General features: G+C 33.0%; 3 protein-coding genes across 3 annotated transcripts; 1 reads left to right on the top strand and 2 right to left on the bottom strand.

Annotated features, from left to right (window-relative positions):
* Positions 1–3,357: 3,357 nt before the first annotated feature.
* On the bottom strand, positions 3,358–4,569 carry LOC146932510 (uncharacterized). The gene is made up of 2 exons (XM_085708371.1): positions 3,851–4,569; positions 3,358–3,566 (listed from the first exon to the last, which is right to left on the bottom strand). The coding sequence occupies exons 1-2, from the start codon at positions 4,290–4,292 to the stop codon at positions 3,514–3,516; spliced, it is 495 nt and encodes a 164-aa protein (XP_085564497.1). The 5' UTR covers positions 4,293–4,569; the 3' UTR covers positions 3,358–3,513.
* Positions 4,570–9,496: 4,927 nt separating this feature from the next.
* On the top strand, positions 9,497–11,353 carry LOC146932509 (transcription factor DYT1-like). The gene is made up of 4 exons (XM_085704197.1): positions 9,497–9,945; positions 10,360–10,533; positions 10,628–10,804; positions 10,986–11,353. The coding sequence occupies exons 1-4, from the start codon at positions 9,721–9,723 to the stop codon at positions 11,040–11,042; spliced, it is 633 nt and encodes a 210-aa protein (XP_085560323.1). The 5' UTR covers positions 9,497–9,720; the 3' UTR covers positions 11,043–11,353.
* A 1,714-nt stretch (positions 11,354–13,067) lies between these two features.
* Positions 13,068–16,638, bottom strand: LOC146932508 (NAD(P)H dehydrogenase (quinone) FQR1-like). Its single transcript, XM_085704196.1, has 4 exons — positions 16,533–16,638; positions 15,058–15,151; positions 14,558–14,820; positions 13,068–14,205 (listed from the first exon to the last, which is right to left on the bottom strand). Exons 1-4 carry the CDS (start codon positions 16,556–16,558, stop codon positions 13,974–13,976), a joined length of 615 nt encoding a protein of 204 aa, XP_085560322.1. The 5' UTR covers positions 16,559–16,638; the 3' UTR covers positions 13,068–13,973.
* Between the last annotated feature and the right edge of the window lie 2,360 nt (positions 16,639–18,998).

The following is an 18,998-nucleotide window of genomic DNA, read 5'->3' as shown; positions in this document are numbered from 1 at the left end:
AGAACTACATGTAGCAGACATTATGGATGCATCTCTACGATGACAGCCAAGAGATATTAAAAAATAACCAACCAATTTCGCCAAAGAGAGGACACAATGGTGTGGAAGCTTAATAGAAATGGAAAATACTTGGTCAAAATGGCCTATTACCATCTAATGGAAATAGTCATTGATAATGGCAGCCAAAGAGTACAAGGAGATTGGATCAAAATCTGGAAATTAAAGGTCCCAAATAAGATCAAATTGTTCATTTGGACGTGTGCTCACGGGTCCTTCCTACGTGCGAGAGACTGGTTATGGGAGGGATTCAATGTTCAATACGATGCACTATGTGTGATGAGGCTTCTTAGGAAGAGTGCACTATTTTATTGGTTGTAATCATGCGTTCCAGGTCTGGACAGAAGCGGGATGCTGGAATCACCTGCAGAATATTGCAGGAAATGCATCAGATTTTGCAGATTTCATATTTCTCGCGCTGGGGACTTTGGCCGAAAAGAAACAGAAAACTTTGGGAAAATGAGGATCGAAATTCCGCTGCAATCTTGAGGAGAGCAGCTGATTTGGTGCAGTGTTGTTCCTTAACCGTTGTTAATAATGATATGTATGTGAATGGCGACTAATGATATGTATATATATGCACTATCTCAAAATGACCGTTAAGCAATAAAGAACGTGTGCATATTAAGTGGAAGATCGTTTCTTGATATTAAGTTTTCATTGCAACGAGTAAGTTAGCGATGTAATTTAAAAACCAGAGGAAAATGGCATTTTTCGGTAAATTTGATGTATAATGTCTTGAAGGAGTTGTTAATTGTAAAGGACGTCTGGACTCCAATAGAGGCGAAGATGTTTGGTTATCTTTGAAAAAGTCCAGCTTCCTCCAAAATTGCGGCTTTCTCTTGGAAGCTTCTTAGGATCAGATTCCGACTAGAACCAATTTTCGCAATTTAATTGACACGGATAGTTCCACAAATTGTATTTTTTGTTATAGTTTGGAAGAGTTTTCAATTCATCTTTTCTTACATTGTAGAATTGTTAGCAAGGTTTGGAGTGAAGTTATGTTGTAGCTTGATTTTCATTTTGTTACACCGCATAATTTGTTCGCTCATCTTGAATGTTGGAGTGGGGAGGCTAGAGAAAGAAGGTTCGGAAGGGGTTTTGGTTAGTGTGGCATGCGATAATTGGGTTATATGGAAATCTAGAAATGATAGGATTTTCAATAACCAAAGTCAAGAGCATTGATGAGATGGTGGAAGATATTAAGATTTTGTGGTGGAGTTGGATGTTGAGTAGGTTGAATTGCAGGCCTTGCTTATTCTATGAGTGGTGTTGGGACGCAGAGATTGTTTACGGAGATAGTTAAAAGGGGACCAAGTTTTCGTGTTGATTGATTTTTGTGCACATTTTCTTTGTAACTTTTGTTGCCTTAACGACCTTGGTGCTTCTTGTGCAGGTATGTTTAATAAATTTTTCTGAATAAAAAAAATAAAAACTAAACTGGAAAACATATTTTTCTAATATGATGGATCATGGCAATGCATGGTTGGAACAAAATTAATTATTGGCCAAATTTTTTGGTTACATAATTATTAACCAAATACTTCAAACAATAATAAATTACTTTTGAAATAAACTAAATTTACAACACAGAGTTAGCAGCAATACCACGGTGGTGGAACAATATCTAGACATCAATGTCACCTGAGTCACACGCTGGACCTTCAAATGCAACATCAATGCGGCGCTATTTCCTGAATGATAGAGGAGAACTTCTCAATGTGGCGCTTAGATTCACCAGGTGCACAGGAGGCGGAGGCGTATGGTCTAAATGAGACACTAAAATGGCTCCCGGATTTGAGTGTTGGGGAAGTCTATATTGAGATGGACTGTCTAGCTGTGGTACAAAGCCTTAAAGGCAAAATAGACAATGACACCGAGTTAGGAAGTATTTTGATGTTTTCTAAGCAATTTTTAGATTGTCATAATAACTTTAGGGAGAGTTATGTCCAGAGACAAACTTTGTGATTGCAAGTCTACTTGTATTACAGATATTATTCAAGTTGAAATGAATTGAGTTTATTCCCTTAAAAAATGTTCAATCTTCAATTTATCTGAAAAATGGTGATTAAATAAATAAGTTAATTTTCCAACGAAATGGAGTTAGTGTATATCATCGTTTTAAATTGCAGTTGTAGTTGTGGGGAAATGTGTATGTTTTTCTGCATAGAATTCGGCTTCCTGAACGAGATGTAGAGTGCCCACTGCAGTGCTACTTATGTGAAGATAAACCTATTTTTTCAGTGCAGCAGCAGTGTTCTGGTCTGGAAGGAGCGTGGTCTCAGGGACAGATTGCAAGGTTTGCCGTTAGGTTTTGCAGTGACAGCCCAGAATCTGTGCACAAGCTCTCTGTGTACGGTTACAGCTGAGAACACAGCGTTTTTTTTGGGATAATGTGAAGTATTTGGCAGCAGCGTAGCAAGCAAATCTGGGATAATGTTCAAGAGACGCACACACAGGTTGTTACACGAGGAAGACAGCTTTTGTTGAATTGGCAGCTCACGCAAAAACCTGCTAATGAAGCTAACACCAGGTCTGGTGCGGACAGAAAATTGTAGGTGGAAAAAGCCTGATATGGTTCATAACCGTGTTGGTATATGCATGTGTATCAGAGATGATACGGGCAGTTATGTCCTCGCCAAGACGTAATGGTTTTCTCCAATTTCCTTTGTTGACGAATGAGAGGCAAGGGGACTTTTATCGACAATGAATCAGGTGGATGATCTTCAATTGGATGCGGTTGATCTTGTACTCGGCTCTAAACTTGTGTTGGACTAATTCCATGCTCATTCGGAAGATGTCTCTGATTTCGTCGCTATAATATCAAATTGTAGACATCTATTCCCTTTAGGTTTTTGTTAACTCTAGGATTAAGTTTGTAAAAGGACAAGTCAATGAGGTTATTCATGCTCTTAAAAAGAATATGAAGTTGTTCATGCTTTAGCAGACACATCTCTTGCTAGTGTCCACACTTTTGCTGATTGTATTGACCATATTAATGCAATGAGCTAAGTTTACCCTCAAAGAAAAATTACTATCAAATTGATTTTCTAAGATCAAATTCCCAAACATTTTAGTTCATCTATCTAAATAACAACGAAGAAGAATTATAGTCATGAAATAAATTTGATGGGAATAAATACTAAAATCTCGAAACTTTGAAATTTGAAGAACAAAATTGACAAAATTTTAATGGACTAATTATGCAACGAACACTTTGAAATATTAAAATGAATCCTTACTCAAGAATTGAAGTCCTTTTTAATTAATTAGGCATAATTTCTTCTCTTGGATTGAAGGTAGATAATACTTCATGTGATTATTTTCATTCAATTATTGGCTGGCATTAGTGCTTTACAGGAGTTGCACATTTTTCATAAATATAATTTTTCATACATAACTCCCAAAATTTAAATGGGCTAATCCATCCTTTCATACATACGAATAGACTTAGTATCACTGATCTCCAAAACCAATATCATTCCTTCCGCCCATTGGAAACGCAAGTCCTACACAGAGACATGTGTAAAATCAACAATAGTGTCATCCTTGTTAATAATAATTTATCTTATATAATTTATTAAAAAAAATCTAAAATAAACGTTTAAAACCCACAAATGAAAGGTTCAAAAAGAGGGAGAGAGAAATGAAGGTATTATGATGAGATCTACAAATGTGGGGTTCATCAAAACATAGTGTCACCGTTGTTAATTATAATTTATTAAAAAAAATCTAAAATAAACATTTAAAACCCACAATTGAAAGGTTTAAAGAGAGAGAGAAAAGAAGGTACCATGATGAGATCTACAAATGCGAGGTTCGTCAAAACGAGAGAAAGAGAGACGTTTGAAGGCATAACCAATATCAATGACAATTACACCAGATTTTGGATCAGTAACAATGATATCTTTAACAGGTAGCCACAAGAAAAGCTCTTCACGAGACATACCCTCCAAAACCTTAAGTTGTCCGAAACTGAGGTTGGCTTTTACAACAGTGTCAAAGAACACAGTGGTTTCATATTGAGCCAAACAAGGACGATCCAAGTGTACCTCTAAACGTCCCATTTGATCCAATTTGAATGATTTCACACTCTGAGGAAAGAGACCAGCTGGAAGGCCATGGTTTCGAAGAATCTCTCCAAGAGAAGATTCTTTAGCTATCCCTGTGAGAGGAAAAATGAAAACAACGACCAGAAGGAAAATGGGAACAAGAGACGAAGGTGTCAGAGACATGGTCTTAGGGTGAAAAGTATAAGGAGATACTTAGAGGGGGACTTTATTTTATTTTTTTTGACTTAGAGAGTGACTTTACTTTGAGGTTTTTGTTTTATTTAAGGTTTTGAGTTTGAAAAAGTGATATGACATTATGATGTCACGAAAATATAAAGTGGGTGCGAGATAGACACTTTGTGGAGTTCTGCGAGTCTGAATTGACAGTGAATTGGCAATGGGAGCAGAATGTCAATAATACCCTTGTATTTGGGAAATAAAAACATGTATAGAACTTAAATATGATGTTCAAATTTGAAAAACGAGTACCCCTAAAAAAAAATTGAAAAAGGAGTAAAATTTAAGTTTGGTAATGTTTAAAACAATTTTTTTTTCTCTTTCAAAAAGAAACATAAATATTTTTTTGCCATCAGAAGAAGTAGACACCAAATTTCGTATTCTTCCCTCAAAAAAAAAAAAAAAACCAAATTTCGTATTCCAAACTATTATATATGTTTTCAGTTTTTATATTAACTATTTCTCTCTTCTTAGAATTCGAACACACTAAATTTGGATGCTTTTTATACGTTGTCGAAATTGTGTCCAAATAAATTGTTGTCTAAAAAAATTAATCTACATTGGGAGGTGATAATGTGGCATATGAAAATTTATACTCCACACTAGTAAATAAAAGTCTCATTTAAAAAAATATTATTTGTCTCTGTGAGCATAGCTCAGTTGGCAGGGACATGCATTATTATATGCAGGGGCCCGGGGTTCGAACCCCGGACACCCCACTTATTCACTTCTAACAAATAGACTACTCGACAAAAAAAACATTATTTAATATAATATAAGTTTTTATCAAATTATTAAATATGTTTATTATTATTCTTTCAAAAAAACGTTTATTATTATTGTTTTTCTAAACATATATAATTATACTTTTAAGTGTCATTTTTTTGAGGAAATACTTTTAAGTGTCATATAATGTATGAAAAAGTGTCATTAAAAATTAGAGTTGAATACATTCATAAAAAGGTTGAAATCAAAAACATTCATAAAATGGTATTTTTTTAAACGACTGTCCAATAAAAAGGTTGAAATCAAAAACATTCATAAAATGGTATTTTTTTTTTAAACGACTGTCCATAAAATGAACAAATTCTTTCAAAATAATAAAATGAACAAATTAAATACTTTACTATTTTGTTTTTGACCAAACATTGCTACATTTTTTCCCAAAAAAAAAAAAAAAACATTACTACATTTTTAATATATGTACGAAACTGAAACGAAGACTTGAGAGTTTTTTGGTAGTGTCTGAGGTTCGAACCCCGAACCTTGCATATATTATGCACTATCCTTACCAACTGAGTTAAGCTCACGGGGACAAACTTGAGAGTTTATAAAAAAGGACGAAGATAATAAATTTATCTTTATTTCTTCAAAAAGAAAAAAATTATCTTTATTGTAATTATGTAATTGTACTCATATTTTTTTAATAAGACAAACTAACTCATCAAAGTTGACACAAAAAATAATCGAATATGATAACTTGAGATGAACATACTTCAAGATTTCAATCTAACACCACAATCTTACTAATATTACTCCAATGTTTTAAATTATATGTCGCTTTGACATTTTCGCACATATTAATAAATTCAATTAATGGACCAAAATGTTAGCGCAAAAAAAATATAGTTAATGTTGTGTTAAAAAGAGAAATAATAAGTTACTTTACAAAAGTATTGATAGATATCTGGCAAGTGTACCAAAAACTATCGAAGTAGTAAAAAATATCGATCCACAAGGACTGTGTTAATTTCAATTCTAGCAAGCGCGTTATACGTTAGGATGTGTAAAGTTTGTATTTGGTTGCCCTAGGCAGAAAAGTTTGGTTTAATCAGACTTAATTAAAGTAGAAAAAGTGCGAGAGAAAATTATATTGAGATGAATGGTTAAGCCGGTGAATCCGCTATTGCTTTATATGAAAAGCCTACCTCTCTCTACTCTCAATTACTACTCAGTTTTTACGATAATGTATCATAACTCTCAATTTCCTATCTCTAGGTTCCTAGTGTTGAGTTAAACAAAATTACTATTTCAGAATTAAAAGCTAGGGCTAGTAGTCATTCAATTCCTAAGATCAAATCATGTGATTGCAAGAAGCTAGGGCTAGTAGTCATACAAAACAATAACATGAAAAGCAATAAACACAAGTAATTCTGAATAAAAACTGAATAGCATTGATTATAGAGAGAGTTCAACTACATAATCATATATTACAATAGTTTCATCATGGCTTAACCAAACTAAAGGTTTAGCTACTCATAACTAAACAATCATAAGCAATAACAAGAGAAAACATTCATCAATCTAACCAACGGAGTGTTGGTATGAGATTCAGGGCTTGTTCCCTGGTCTCCTGCCGTCCTCAGTGCTCAAAATTGCAATAATCATCAGTACCCTAACCTTTGCTAGCAGCTGGATATTTATAGAAAGAAATTAGGGTTTCAGAAAAGCTCATCATCGTGCCACGTTTTGGGACCATCGTGGCACGATGCCTTCATTAATCTGACGTGGCAGCAAGTTCATCAACCAATCGTGGCACGTTGCGTTTTCCTTCGTGCCATGAAAAATCCAGAATGTCACCATGAACTCCACATCGTGTCAACGTGCCACGACCAGTTACCAACGTGGCACGTTTGCTCAAACTTGGGCAATATTTTCCTGTTTTCTCAAAGTTTCTTCTCTTGAGCTCTTGTTCCTATTTTGGTTTGATTTCACCATGAATTCATTGCAGTTGACTCTCTAAATGCTATTTATAAGGCATAAATGCACCTAAAAACTAATGTTGATGCACCGTCATCAAGTATCATTCATTAATGGTATGAAAAATATAAACTACAAGAATTGGAAAAAGTTTTCTTTCAAAAAAAAAATGAATTGGAAAAATTTTGTCAAAAAAAAAAACGAATTGGAAAAACTTAAACTAACTAAAAGTAAATGGTATAATAGAAAACGAGACATTAATAGTTTATTGATATTATAAAATGATATATAATTTAGGATAAATATATTTTGTTAATTTTCCTTCAAAAAAAATTGACTCTATTATTCTTTTATTTTTTGGTACAAACTCTATTATTCTTTTACCAATTCAGATTATTTGAATTGCGACACCCAGATAAAACAAGAAACATATCACATATTTAATCAATTTTAGGCTTAACTCGCGACCGCGGAGCCAATGACACTTTAATTATTATTATTTTTTGTTAAGTAGTCTAGTGACTAGAACTCACACATTTTAAATGTGGAGAAGTAGGGTGTTACCAAGTGAGCTAAGCTTTCAGGAACAATTTATTTATTTATTTATTTATTAGAGTTATAATTAACTTTTTATTTTTTGTGTTAGTGGGGTTTCCTCTATGAAAAACTGCAAAGATTAAAAAGAATTTTTAGTATATAATGAAATTTGTTTTTTATTATCGTTCATGTTATAAAATGAAAAACAGAATTTTCAGTCTACTTACCAATAGCACCAAAATGGTGTGTGCTACAATGCCAACTTGGAGCAGGTACACCACATGACAACTTAGGCTCAAATCATATCATTGTACGAATAATTTGGAAACAAAATCAGAAGGAGATGGCATCAAATATCTGGTCCTTTTCTCTGTTCTAACGACTTCTGTACAAAATCCTTGCAAATCTACTATTTTGTTCTGCAAAATAATATTCACTCAATCTTTTACTAATTTCTTTCTACCAAGTATATATGTTCTAAATAAAAGAACTTGACTAAAAATCCCTCTTCGTTTGAAACATTTACTTTTGTGTATAATTCATTTACCAACTCAAATAAGCTTAAAATAATTTATCTCTCAAACAAACCCTTATTAGTTTAATATCTTAGGGCATGTTTAAACTGAGTAATTTTTTTTGAAACAATTCAATGCATTTCATTAACTACAATGTGTCAAATACATGACGGTACATCATTATAAATGCAAGGAGCTAGCTTCAGATGGTGCTATCCTTACTAATTCACGAGTGACCCTATTAGTTTGCCTCCTATAAAACTCGACATGAGAGTTTTGGAAACTGTCCTGAAACAACTTTGGCAGACTGATGACTTGTCCAGATGAAGATTCATAAGTTGCAAGAATATTTTTCACTACTTGAGCTTCTCTTTCTTCTGGACTGAAAAAATAAATAGAAAACAATCATCTGCAAACAACAAGTGAGAAATAACATGTGCATCATTGCAAATTCTTTGGCCTTTCAGCTTGTCTAATAAGCGCTGAGAGGCCTTATGCACATATAATAAATAAGGTGACAAGGGATTGCCTTGCCACTGACTAGGTATAATCGGACCTACCACATCATTAGTCACAATAACAAAATAATCAATAGTTTCCACACACATAAAAATCCAAAGGACTCATTGATATGCAAATCTCATTTTTAACATTACATCCTTCAGGTACAACCAATCTATACGGTCATAGGCCTTGCTTGTATCCAGCTTAAGTTGCAACATTTTTGTCCCTACTACGCCCGCTAACTTTCATATGGTGAACCACTTCAATTGCAATCAACGCATTATCAAGAATAGAATGCCTCGATACAAACACCAATTGGTTATCAGAAATGTAGTTATGAAGAATATGTTTTAGACAATTGGCTAAAACTTTTGCAAGCAACTTATAGAGAATATTACACAATGTAATCGGTAGCCAATCCTTCATCAATTTCTGCTCATCCCCTTTAAGAATCAATGCAATATTCGTGGAAACCACATACAACATTCACGAAAAATGTCAGGACTACAAATAGACCAAAAATGTTGAAAAAATTCAGGATTAAATTTATCCGGGCCGGGACATTTATCCGGATGCATGGAGAACATAGCATCCTTAAATTCTTGAGGTTGGAAAGGAGCAGTTAAAACATTATTATCCTCCTCTGTAATCACAATCGCAATAGCATCAATAATCGGCGCGCGGACAAGTAAATGAATTAGTGGTGAGTTTCACCAAGTAAAAAGGTTATTTTAAAAAAAAAATTAGTTACAAGTTAATAATGAGTTCAATAATACATGTTTTCATTTATTTTTTTTGGAAGGAATAATGTGACCTCTTATTGCATTTTATAACCGAACCAAGATTTTGTAAATCACATAGTCAAATTAGTTATGAAGACTCAAACATGCAACAAACAATGGTCCCAAAAAGGAATATAGTTCTCTCTCACACACAAGAAACACATGGATTAACTTGGAAGTTGGAACCATAGAAACAACCCTCTCAATACACATGATGCCTTTGTGAGAAGCATTTATTTATATAGTAGCTTGTAACATCCAAAACTTAGTTTCTACTTTCTCTCCCACATTTAAAAAATTTATTCAATACTTGTTCCTTCATTCCTAACAAACAAAATGGAACAAGTAAATAACAATAGACTATGTGTGTCTATGGAAGAGTTGGGTTTCAATGCTGAAAATGGTAGCAATAGGGGAAACTGGAGAAGGAACAAGCACCGTGATAATGATGGTGTCCCAAAAGTGTTCACATCCAAGAACCTTGAGACAGAAAGAAAGAGAAGGGAGAAACTCACTAGCAGACTTTTGGTGCTTAGGTCTTTAGTACCAATCATCACAAATGTAAGCACATAAACTTCACTCACTATCTTATAGTCTTTCATGATTTATCATCTATTGGATTTTGAATTAACCATTAAATCCTCTAAACTATATATCATTATCTTTTCAAATTTTTTCTTGAACTATATAAAGATATTAAGCTATCCTAATGTCTATGAAATGTTTCAATTTAATCCATATAGTGTACGAAAATCCGTCAATTTAGTCTCTAACATCTTAATAACAATTATTAACTCGATTGATTATATATACCGTATGACCTAATTATTATAATTATTTAGTTTATGGACTAAAGTGAAGAGAGCGATAGCATAGAGACTAAATTGATAGTTTATTCATTGAATATATTTACTTTGCTTAGTTTTTAATTAGTACATTATGGTAAATGACTATGAATCCTAAATTTGATTTTAGATGAACAAAGCAAGCATTATTGAGGATGCTATCACTTATACCATGAAGTTGCAACATGAAGTTGAGAGTCTCACAATAGAGCTTGATGGAATGGAACCAAGAAGAGAGAAAAGAGTTGAGCCAAAACAAAGAGAGTCTTCTGCTGTTGATGAGATGAATAAAATGGGGTTACAGGTTTTGCATAAATTCATTTATTTATTTTATTAACCTAATGAGTCTCATGATCTATATGTTCTTTTAGTAATGTTGGGGTTGATACTTTCTATAGGAAGAGGTGCAGGTAGCAAAAGTTGATGGAAATAAGCTATGGATTAAGATGCTCATTGAGAAGAAAAGAGGAAGGTTCAACAAATTAATACAAGACTTGAATGATTTGAACATTGAAATGGTAGACCTCAGTGTTACTACTATGGCAGGAGCATATCTCATTACAGCCTCCTTGCAGGTGACACTATAAATTTAAGATAAGAAATTAATATCATAAACTCATTCTATAAGACTAAAACATGAACTTTGTTTCATCTTTTGAGAAGCTTTTTAATACATGTTAATCTATTATTTGCTTTAATTTGAAATTTTGAACATATGCTAGACTTTTATGTTGATTCTATTTTTGTTATTTTCAGGACATGGGTGGTGAACCACTTGAACTTTATCGAATTCCAACTATTATCAAGTATTAGGGCAAATGGAAAAGCTGTTTCTTAGGCATTAAGTCATCAAATTAAAATAAGGTTTAGATTATTTTATTGCTCAATTAACTTGTATTGACTCTATCAACTTATTTATGATTTGAGAACTCAAGAACTATGATCATGCAAATGTAATTTCATTCGGTTAGGCGAATAAACGTATTAGATGACTAATTGCTTGTTATGAATTTATCGAATATTTAATTCTTCTTGAATTTGTGAGGAAGCAAAGATCATTGGAGGTTATAAATTGTTCTAAATTTGGTTGAATTTTAAAAATGTTGATTCATAAAAATTATTAAGCAAGGGTTTCGACCTTTGGGTCACTCCTTAATCCTTTCCCTCATTTCCCATTATTTGAAAATATAATTTTAAAAAGTTCTTCTACCATAAATTTAGATGATCCTTGCTACATTCGAGATATATTAAGTAACTATATACTTCATATTTATTTTTTTATTATTGTGTTATTTCATATTAAATTATATAACTACATAACTCACTACCAAAAAAAAAAAAAAAACTACATAACTATATCTTGTCAAAATAGAAAACAACAAAACTATATGGCGCTGTTAATGTAGGGATATGGTTTGCAATGTTACTTCAACTTCAAAGAGGCAGTACCATTTTCATAACAGATTATATTGCTTTTGTTGCATAACTTAAAATAAGAAACTAAAAATATCAACAGAATCTAATTAATCTTAATCGGAAAAATCATATACTTCATTTAAGTTTCATAAAATTGTATAGGTAATGCCAAGAACTAATGAAATAAGATGAGGCAAGAACATGTAGCTTTAAAACCCATAAGTAAAATTGAACAATGCATAAAATATGCAAGGTTCGGGGTTCAAATCCCGACCAAGTAAAATTGCAAACAATATAAATATAATGAATGTCCTTCGTATATCTTTCTTCTTTCCAAATAAGTTTTTATCTGACTATTATAAAGATAACAATAGAATCTATAGATGAATATCCAACTGGAATATAGGAGAAGCATTTGAAATGAGATTGCCAATTGTGGTGTCGTGTGTCTCAAGAAGGAAAATCAATTGTGCTAAATTGGTCCTTTACACCATTGTAACTAGAAATTTCTTGTAACTATGTCTATGTTGATTATTGTTGAATGAGCTTGAATTTCACTATTAGAAGATAACTCATAAGATGATGGGAATGAATTCTCTCAAGTGTATTTTTCTCAACTGTTACATCTCAATCACACATTCAATATTTTTTTTTTTGTTTTTATAATTTAATAACTAATTATCTCTCTCATATTTAATGGTATAGATGTAACAATGTAGAAAAATGGAGAGAATTCAACGTAAGAGAATTCATTCCTTAAGATGATAGTGTTCAACCACCCTTTTAAAAATCTTGTTAATTGTCTTTCAAAAAAAAATCTTGTTAATTGATACTCCAACACAAATTCAATGTTAATTGATATTCCAACACAAATTCAATATTCACTCTTTCATATAGCTTGAATCCTAGGTCCAATTCCGACATTTGCTCCTTATTCTGGCTTGAATATCATATTAAATAGATTTGGATCTCACTCTTAAAAATTAGCTTATAAAATAAAGATGTCCAATCACACACACACACACATATATATATATATATATATAGACACACACATTTAACTTCTCGTAATATTAATAATGTAAAACTCCAATATAACTTCAATAAGCATCATTATGCTATTGTGTTTGCTTCATGACATCCATTTTCATAATATATAACGATCCAAAATATGATTAAATTTTTCTTAATCATGCGTGGTAGGTGGTAACATGTTATAGTAGGTGGGGAGAATATTTCTCTGATGCTAAAGCTAGATTATTAATTAAATGTTTAATTACTTATCGAGAGAGGAAAAAAAAGGTGTAGTAACATGTTTTTGGACTATGGCATCAATTTGATAACGATTGAGAAGTCAACAAATCAAACCTCGACTAAAGTGTTTAGGGTTTCAATTATACAAGTAGTCTTTCATTATTATTATTTTTTTTTGTTTCAGAGTGGACTTTCAGTATTATAACTCGTAAGCCAGCCATGACAGAAGGAAGAAGTTATGGCATGGTCTGGAGTGGAATAGAGGAAAATTATATCCCTTTCAAATACTTTTATTCATTGAAAAAATTACTTAAAAAAAGCACTTTGAAAGCTCAGCTACAACCATGCATTGACTGATTGGAAAATAGTGTTATCATCAACTTTATTTCCAAAATATCTTATAAAAAGAACTTACAACTTAAATGAAAACAGTTTAACTTTATTTTATCTTTGGTTATAAAAATTAATCAACTGATCTATTTAAACAAAGTGTTTTGGTAATCTTACTTTTGGGTGCTGGTATCTTTTGGTTGTGAACATGATATCTGCTTGGAAGTATATTGTCTAATTTACAAGTTCAAAGGACAACTTGATTTGATAGCTTAATTTCCAATAGAAAACGAATGAGACAGTTTATCAATAAAAACAGAAAATTAAAAGTTCTAATGATGGAATTTTTTTTATAAGCAAAATGATTAATATAAATAAATACACTCAAGAACAAGATGTGTGAAATGTCCCAAGACCATGATACAAAAAAGTATCAGATACATAACTAAACACATTTACTATAACATCACCACTTCCAAAACGTGGATCAAAGCAGCACCAATTGCTTCTTGTGCCTACTGTGATCTCAATGAAAACAGCAACAGTTAGCAAATTATTGTTATTAACTACAATGTATTTGAAGATACACTGTGACAAGTAACAAGTACAATTGTATTGAACATAAACATTAATAATATTTTTTCCTCTCTTTTTTAATTAACATCTTATTCTGTTGGACATTATAGAAACTTGAAACTGAATGTGATGCACAACACAACACGCTTTATGTATAGAGGATAAAAATCACTGAGATCCTTTGAGCTTCTTTGCAATGCCAGCAAAGTACTTCCCCTGATGGAAAGCTTGAGCCAATTCCAACTCGGTAGGCTGTCTCGTGCCGTCTCCGGCGAAGGTTCCCGAACCATATGGGGAACCACCCTTTATGCTCTCCATCTCAAACATACCAGCACCAAATGTGTAACCAATGGGCACAAAAATCATTCCATGGTGAGCAAGCTGAGTGATGGATGTCAACCTGCAGAATTTTGAAATCAGAAAATCAATCAGGGCCTATTTGGATTAACTTATTTTAATTTATATATTGGTATAAGCAATTGTGAGACTGTTTGAGAGAGATTACAGAAATAGCTTATGAAAGTAACCTATAACTTATATATAAACAGTTTAAATTTGGTTTATCTTTTTGTAAAGAAATGATTTATACACAAACACTTATATGATAAGTGTTTATGCTATAAGCGCTTAATTAAGTTGTTTATCCAAATATTTAAGCTTGTTTGCTTGAGCTTTTATTAAAGAAAATTGCCTTTTTCTTTAATTAAGAAATGGGCCTTCGAAACAAAACTGAGTGAGATTCGGGAACTTACGGTGTAGTCTCTTGTCCTCCTCCTTGAGAACCAGTGCTGTAAAAGATTCCTGCAGGCTTTCCTGCAAGTGCCTGAGTACGCCATAGGCCACCAGTTGCATCCAGGAATGCTTTAAACTGAGCAGCCATCATTCCAAATCTTGTCGGGAAGCCAAGCAACAAACCATCAGCCTCAGGTAGCGCATCAGGTGTAATAATTGGCACATCACTCTTTGGAGGTCCTCCCATCTTCCCAACGACCTCCGCAGGCAGAGTTTCAGGTACCTATACGTATCAGATGATAATTTTGTAAATGCAGGATAAAAATTTCCCAATGCTTTTCGAATGATTGCAGAGGAGGGTATAACTTGGTTAACCATCTTAAAGATATCTAATGGTTATTTTGAACATTTTAATTTGGTGACTTAAAGCCAAACATGTAAAGATTGATTGAAAAAACTTAGAACAAGTTCCCTAAAGAGAAAATGTGGTATGTAACCAGAAAGACTTATTACTACCAACCTGCCATAGCTTTGCTTCTACTCCTTCCACGGAGGCCGCCCCTTTTAAAATCTCTTGAGCTAGCTTCTCAACATGTCCGTACATAGAATAGTAACTAAACAAGCAACATAAATTCATTTATCAGATTCATGTAACATCACTAGGATAGACATTAAGCAAATAAGTATAGCTTTCATAAGTCTTATGGTACTAAACTACCAAGCAACATAAATTATTTTATCAGTAATAAATTATTTTAATAACATTTAAGATCACTGCCAATAAAAGCCAGATAAAGTGTGATTGACTTATTTAGAAAATATTACTATACCTACCACTTATGCATCAACAGAGGAATATGGTGTGGCACTATGATACAATCAAAAGCAATTTAGTACTAGCAGACAAAGCATGATGGCATTTGACAGCACAACTTCTAAAGTAAGAAACCAATCAATTAAGCTTCCATATTTTACATTTTCATAAGAAATAATTGAGATGGTTGGGGCCAAAGAAACATATATTCAAATACAAAAAGCCTTATCACAATTGCAAGCAAAGGAAGAGTCATCACCAATGATGGATGATAGGACCACACTCGATCAAAAGTATGCACTCTTGTCTACATGGTTATTTATTGCCTTTACAACCTTCTACTGAAAAGGTGGGTCTAGTCTAGCATAATCACGCTACCTTCTTGAATAAAAAGGAAAAGAGAGATATCATCGCTTATGAAAACAGCTTATAGCTTATATGAAAACAGTTTGGCTTGATCTTATCTTTTGTTATCGAAATAACTTATAGCTTATATAAATAATCATATGATAAGTGTTTATGCTATAAACGTCTAAGTAAGCTGTTTATCCGAACACGGTTGTAAGAAATGATCAGTCAAAGAATCTGAAAACAGATCTGTCTCAAAAAACTTCTTAGGAATAACTGTAAGAATGGATAGGACAAACACATTAACTTATTATCCTCATGCTCAAACATTTTTTTTTAAAGTTTTGTGATTCTCTAATATAATTTCATCGGATTACATAGTTCCAACAGAAATAAGTAAAATTATCAATACAAATATCAATCAATGACAAACAGAACAACCCCCCAAAAAAAATACAGTAGTTTTTTTTTTTGCAAATTCAAAGGTGAAAAACAGCATGAAATTCTGAAAGCTGTTTTTTTTTTTTAATCAACACAAAGACTTAGATAGATTGAATTCAAATACCCAAAAGGGGATTACAATCATGCAAAGTTGACTTTTTCAAAATGATGAAAATCACCTCAAAGACTCAAATCACATTCATCTATATACTACTAAATTGATAAAACTGGGATTGAAAGCATATGAATAGAGTAAACCAAAAATTCAGAGAGTGATAAATGAATGAAATTTACAATAAAAAAAAAAAAAAGTTGAAAATTTAGATTGCTTTTGAATCAAGAATTGTCTAAGAAAGCAAAGCAATTGAAATTTGAAAGAAAGAATGGCTTACACAATGTAAACTTTAGTGGTAGCCATTGATGGATGATAGATGTGTAATGATCTCTCTCGCAAAAGAAGAAACTAACAAAGTGGTGTTGGTGGATGAGAACGTTGACAGGGTACCTATGCTGCTTACACCATATTATATAGTGCATGTGTCGTGCAAATAAATTGTTTTAATTTTATTTTTTTATTTTTATATTTAAATTAATTAGTACTATTTTTAGTTGCTTAATTGCCCGGTCAATTAACTTTGCTATTTCTTAGATCCGAACTTATATCATTTAACTAAAATCAGATACTTCGCCGCTGGTGATTGGAGGATTAGTCATTTAGTTTTATAATAAATAAATTCAAAATATTTAAGTCGTGACGATATCTTGAAGCTTTTGTTGAGAGGAAAAGATCTTAAATTATGTTTCTATTGACAATGGTAGCTAAAACATTATACTTTTTTTATTTTTTTTAGAGAAAAAAAAATACACATTTATCAACAATAATAGAACCTAAAGTAATGTTGAAACCGAAAAGAAAATTGAAGTAATGCTTAATATGTTAGTTACACCTCCGGTCACTAATATAAGCAAAAGTTTGATTTTTAAATTCATTAAATAACGTATGTAGTCTATAATAAAGACTAATGAATCTAAAAATCAAACTTTTGCTTATATTAGTGACCGGAGGGTGTACATCTTACTCCCTCCATCCTAATTTATAAAAACTCATTTTCTTTGTCTCAAATTATAAGCAAAAACTGCCGCCGCTCCTAGGGTTAGCACCGCCGCTCCCCTTGTGAGGAATTTTGCTGTCGTTCGGTGAGAATTCTTCTCCCCTGGACGTTTTGCCTCTGTCTTGCGATATCTCCTACTGTTATAGACTCTTTTTCTCTGTCGACTGGGACCGAATTCGATGCTGAAAACAAATATTGTTGCTGTTCTTTGTTGATGGGTTATTCTTGTATCAGGTTCCGCCTTCCATTATTTCTTCCATTTTATACTGTTCGTGCACTTATAATTGGTATGTACTCCTTATGCATGGATTGCAATTGGGCTTTTTGGCTGTAGCGTTTCAAGTTCCAACATGACAATTATTTTGGTTTATTTGCATTGATTGGATTTGGAATATATCTTCCATCACAATTATACGTATTTTTGTATCAGGCTTGCATCCAATTGTTACCATATATTTTCTTTTTGCACTACCAAAAAAATATATTTTCTTTTTGAGTCAAGGTGACATCCCCTCCATCACAATTATACATAGAGTTATTGAGTGTTGTTGGATTTATTGTTACAATTAGTGGTGAATACCATGCATAATCTTGTGTTTGATGTAATGAGATGAAAATGAGTCTGATAGGATGGAACTGCCGAGGCTTAGGGAACCTGAACGTAGTTCCAAAATTAAAGAACCTAGTCCGCTATTATAAGTCGGACGCCCTCTTCTTAAGTGAGACGTTAGTCCACTCAAATAAAACAAATGAATTTCGTTACTTGCTTGGTTTTGACAACTGCTTTTCTGTTAGTAGTAATGGTCGAAGTGGTGGCTTAGCACTGTTTTGGCGGAATTCGTTTAATTGTACAATTCTAAATTACTCTTCTAATCATATTAATGTTGAGGTTACTGATGTAAATAAAGGAAAGTGGCAATTTACAGGATATTACGGTTTTCCTGAAGGTAGAAGAAGGCGTGCTTCATGGGATTTCTTGAGAAACCTTGCAAACAACACCTCACTTCCAAGGTGTATTTTAGGCGATTTTAATGATATTCTGGATGCCCGTGAGAAGATGGGGGGTGCTACACGTCCTAGGTGGCTTATTAATGGGTTTAGGTAAGCAGTGTCTGATGCAGGGTTAACTGAAGTTTATATGAAAGGTTATCCGTGTACATGGTTTAAGAGTTTAGGCACGCCTAGAGCTGTTGAGGTCAAGCTAGATAGAGCACTTGCTAATGCAGATTGGTTTCGTATGTTTCCTAATGTCACGATTGAAAATTTAGTGGCTCCGGCATCAGATCATTATCCTCTTCTTTTAAAAAAGGAGGAAACTCACCGTGTTTGGGTGCCTAGACAAAAATTTAAATTTGAAAATGCATGGTGTGTGGCACCAGGTATTCATGATATTGTCTCTGATAGCTGGTCATCTAGTGCAGGTATGCAGGTGGTGGAAAAGCTTGAAGTTTGTGCGAATGACCTCAATTCATGGAGCAAAGCACATAACAATGGCCTAAAGCAAGAAATTGAAAATTGTCGTCGCGACTTGAACCGTTGTAGGAGGCAAGGAGTTGCGGCTGATTCTAGCATGTTGACAAACTTGCGGAAACGCATGACGCAATTGATGATTCAAGAAGATAAGTATTGGCGGCAACAAGCTAAGACACATTGGTATCGTGATGGTGACTTGAATACCAAATTTTTTCATGCTTCAGTCACGTCAAGAAAGAAGGTAAACCGCATTAATTTTCTGGATAATGATGA

This window comes from Medicago sativa, chromosome 4 (genome assembly GCF_051527215.1).
Source record: "Medicago sativa cultivar Bolivia chromosome 4, Bolivia_mono, whole genome shotgun sequence".
Lineage (NCBI taxonomy): Eukaryota > Viridiplantae > Streptophyta > Magnoliopsida > Fabales > Fabaceae > Medicago > Medicago sativa.
This window is presented reverse-complemented; position numbering and strand designations above follow the sequence as displayed.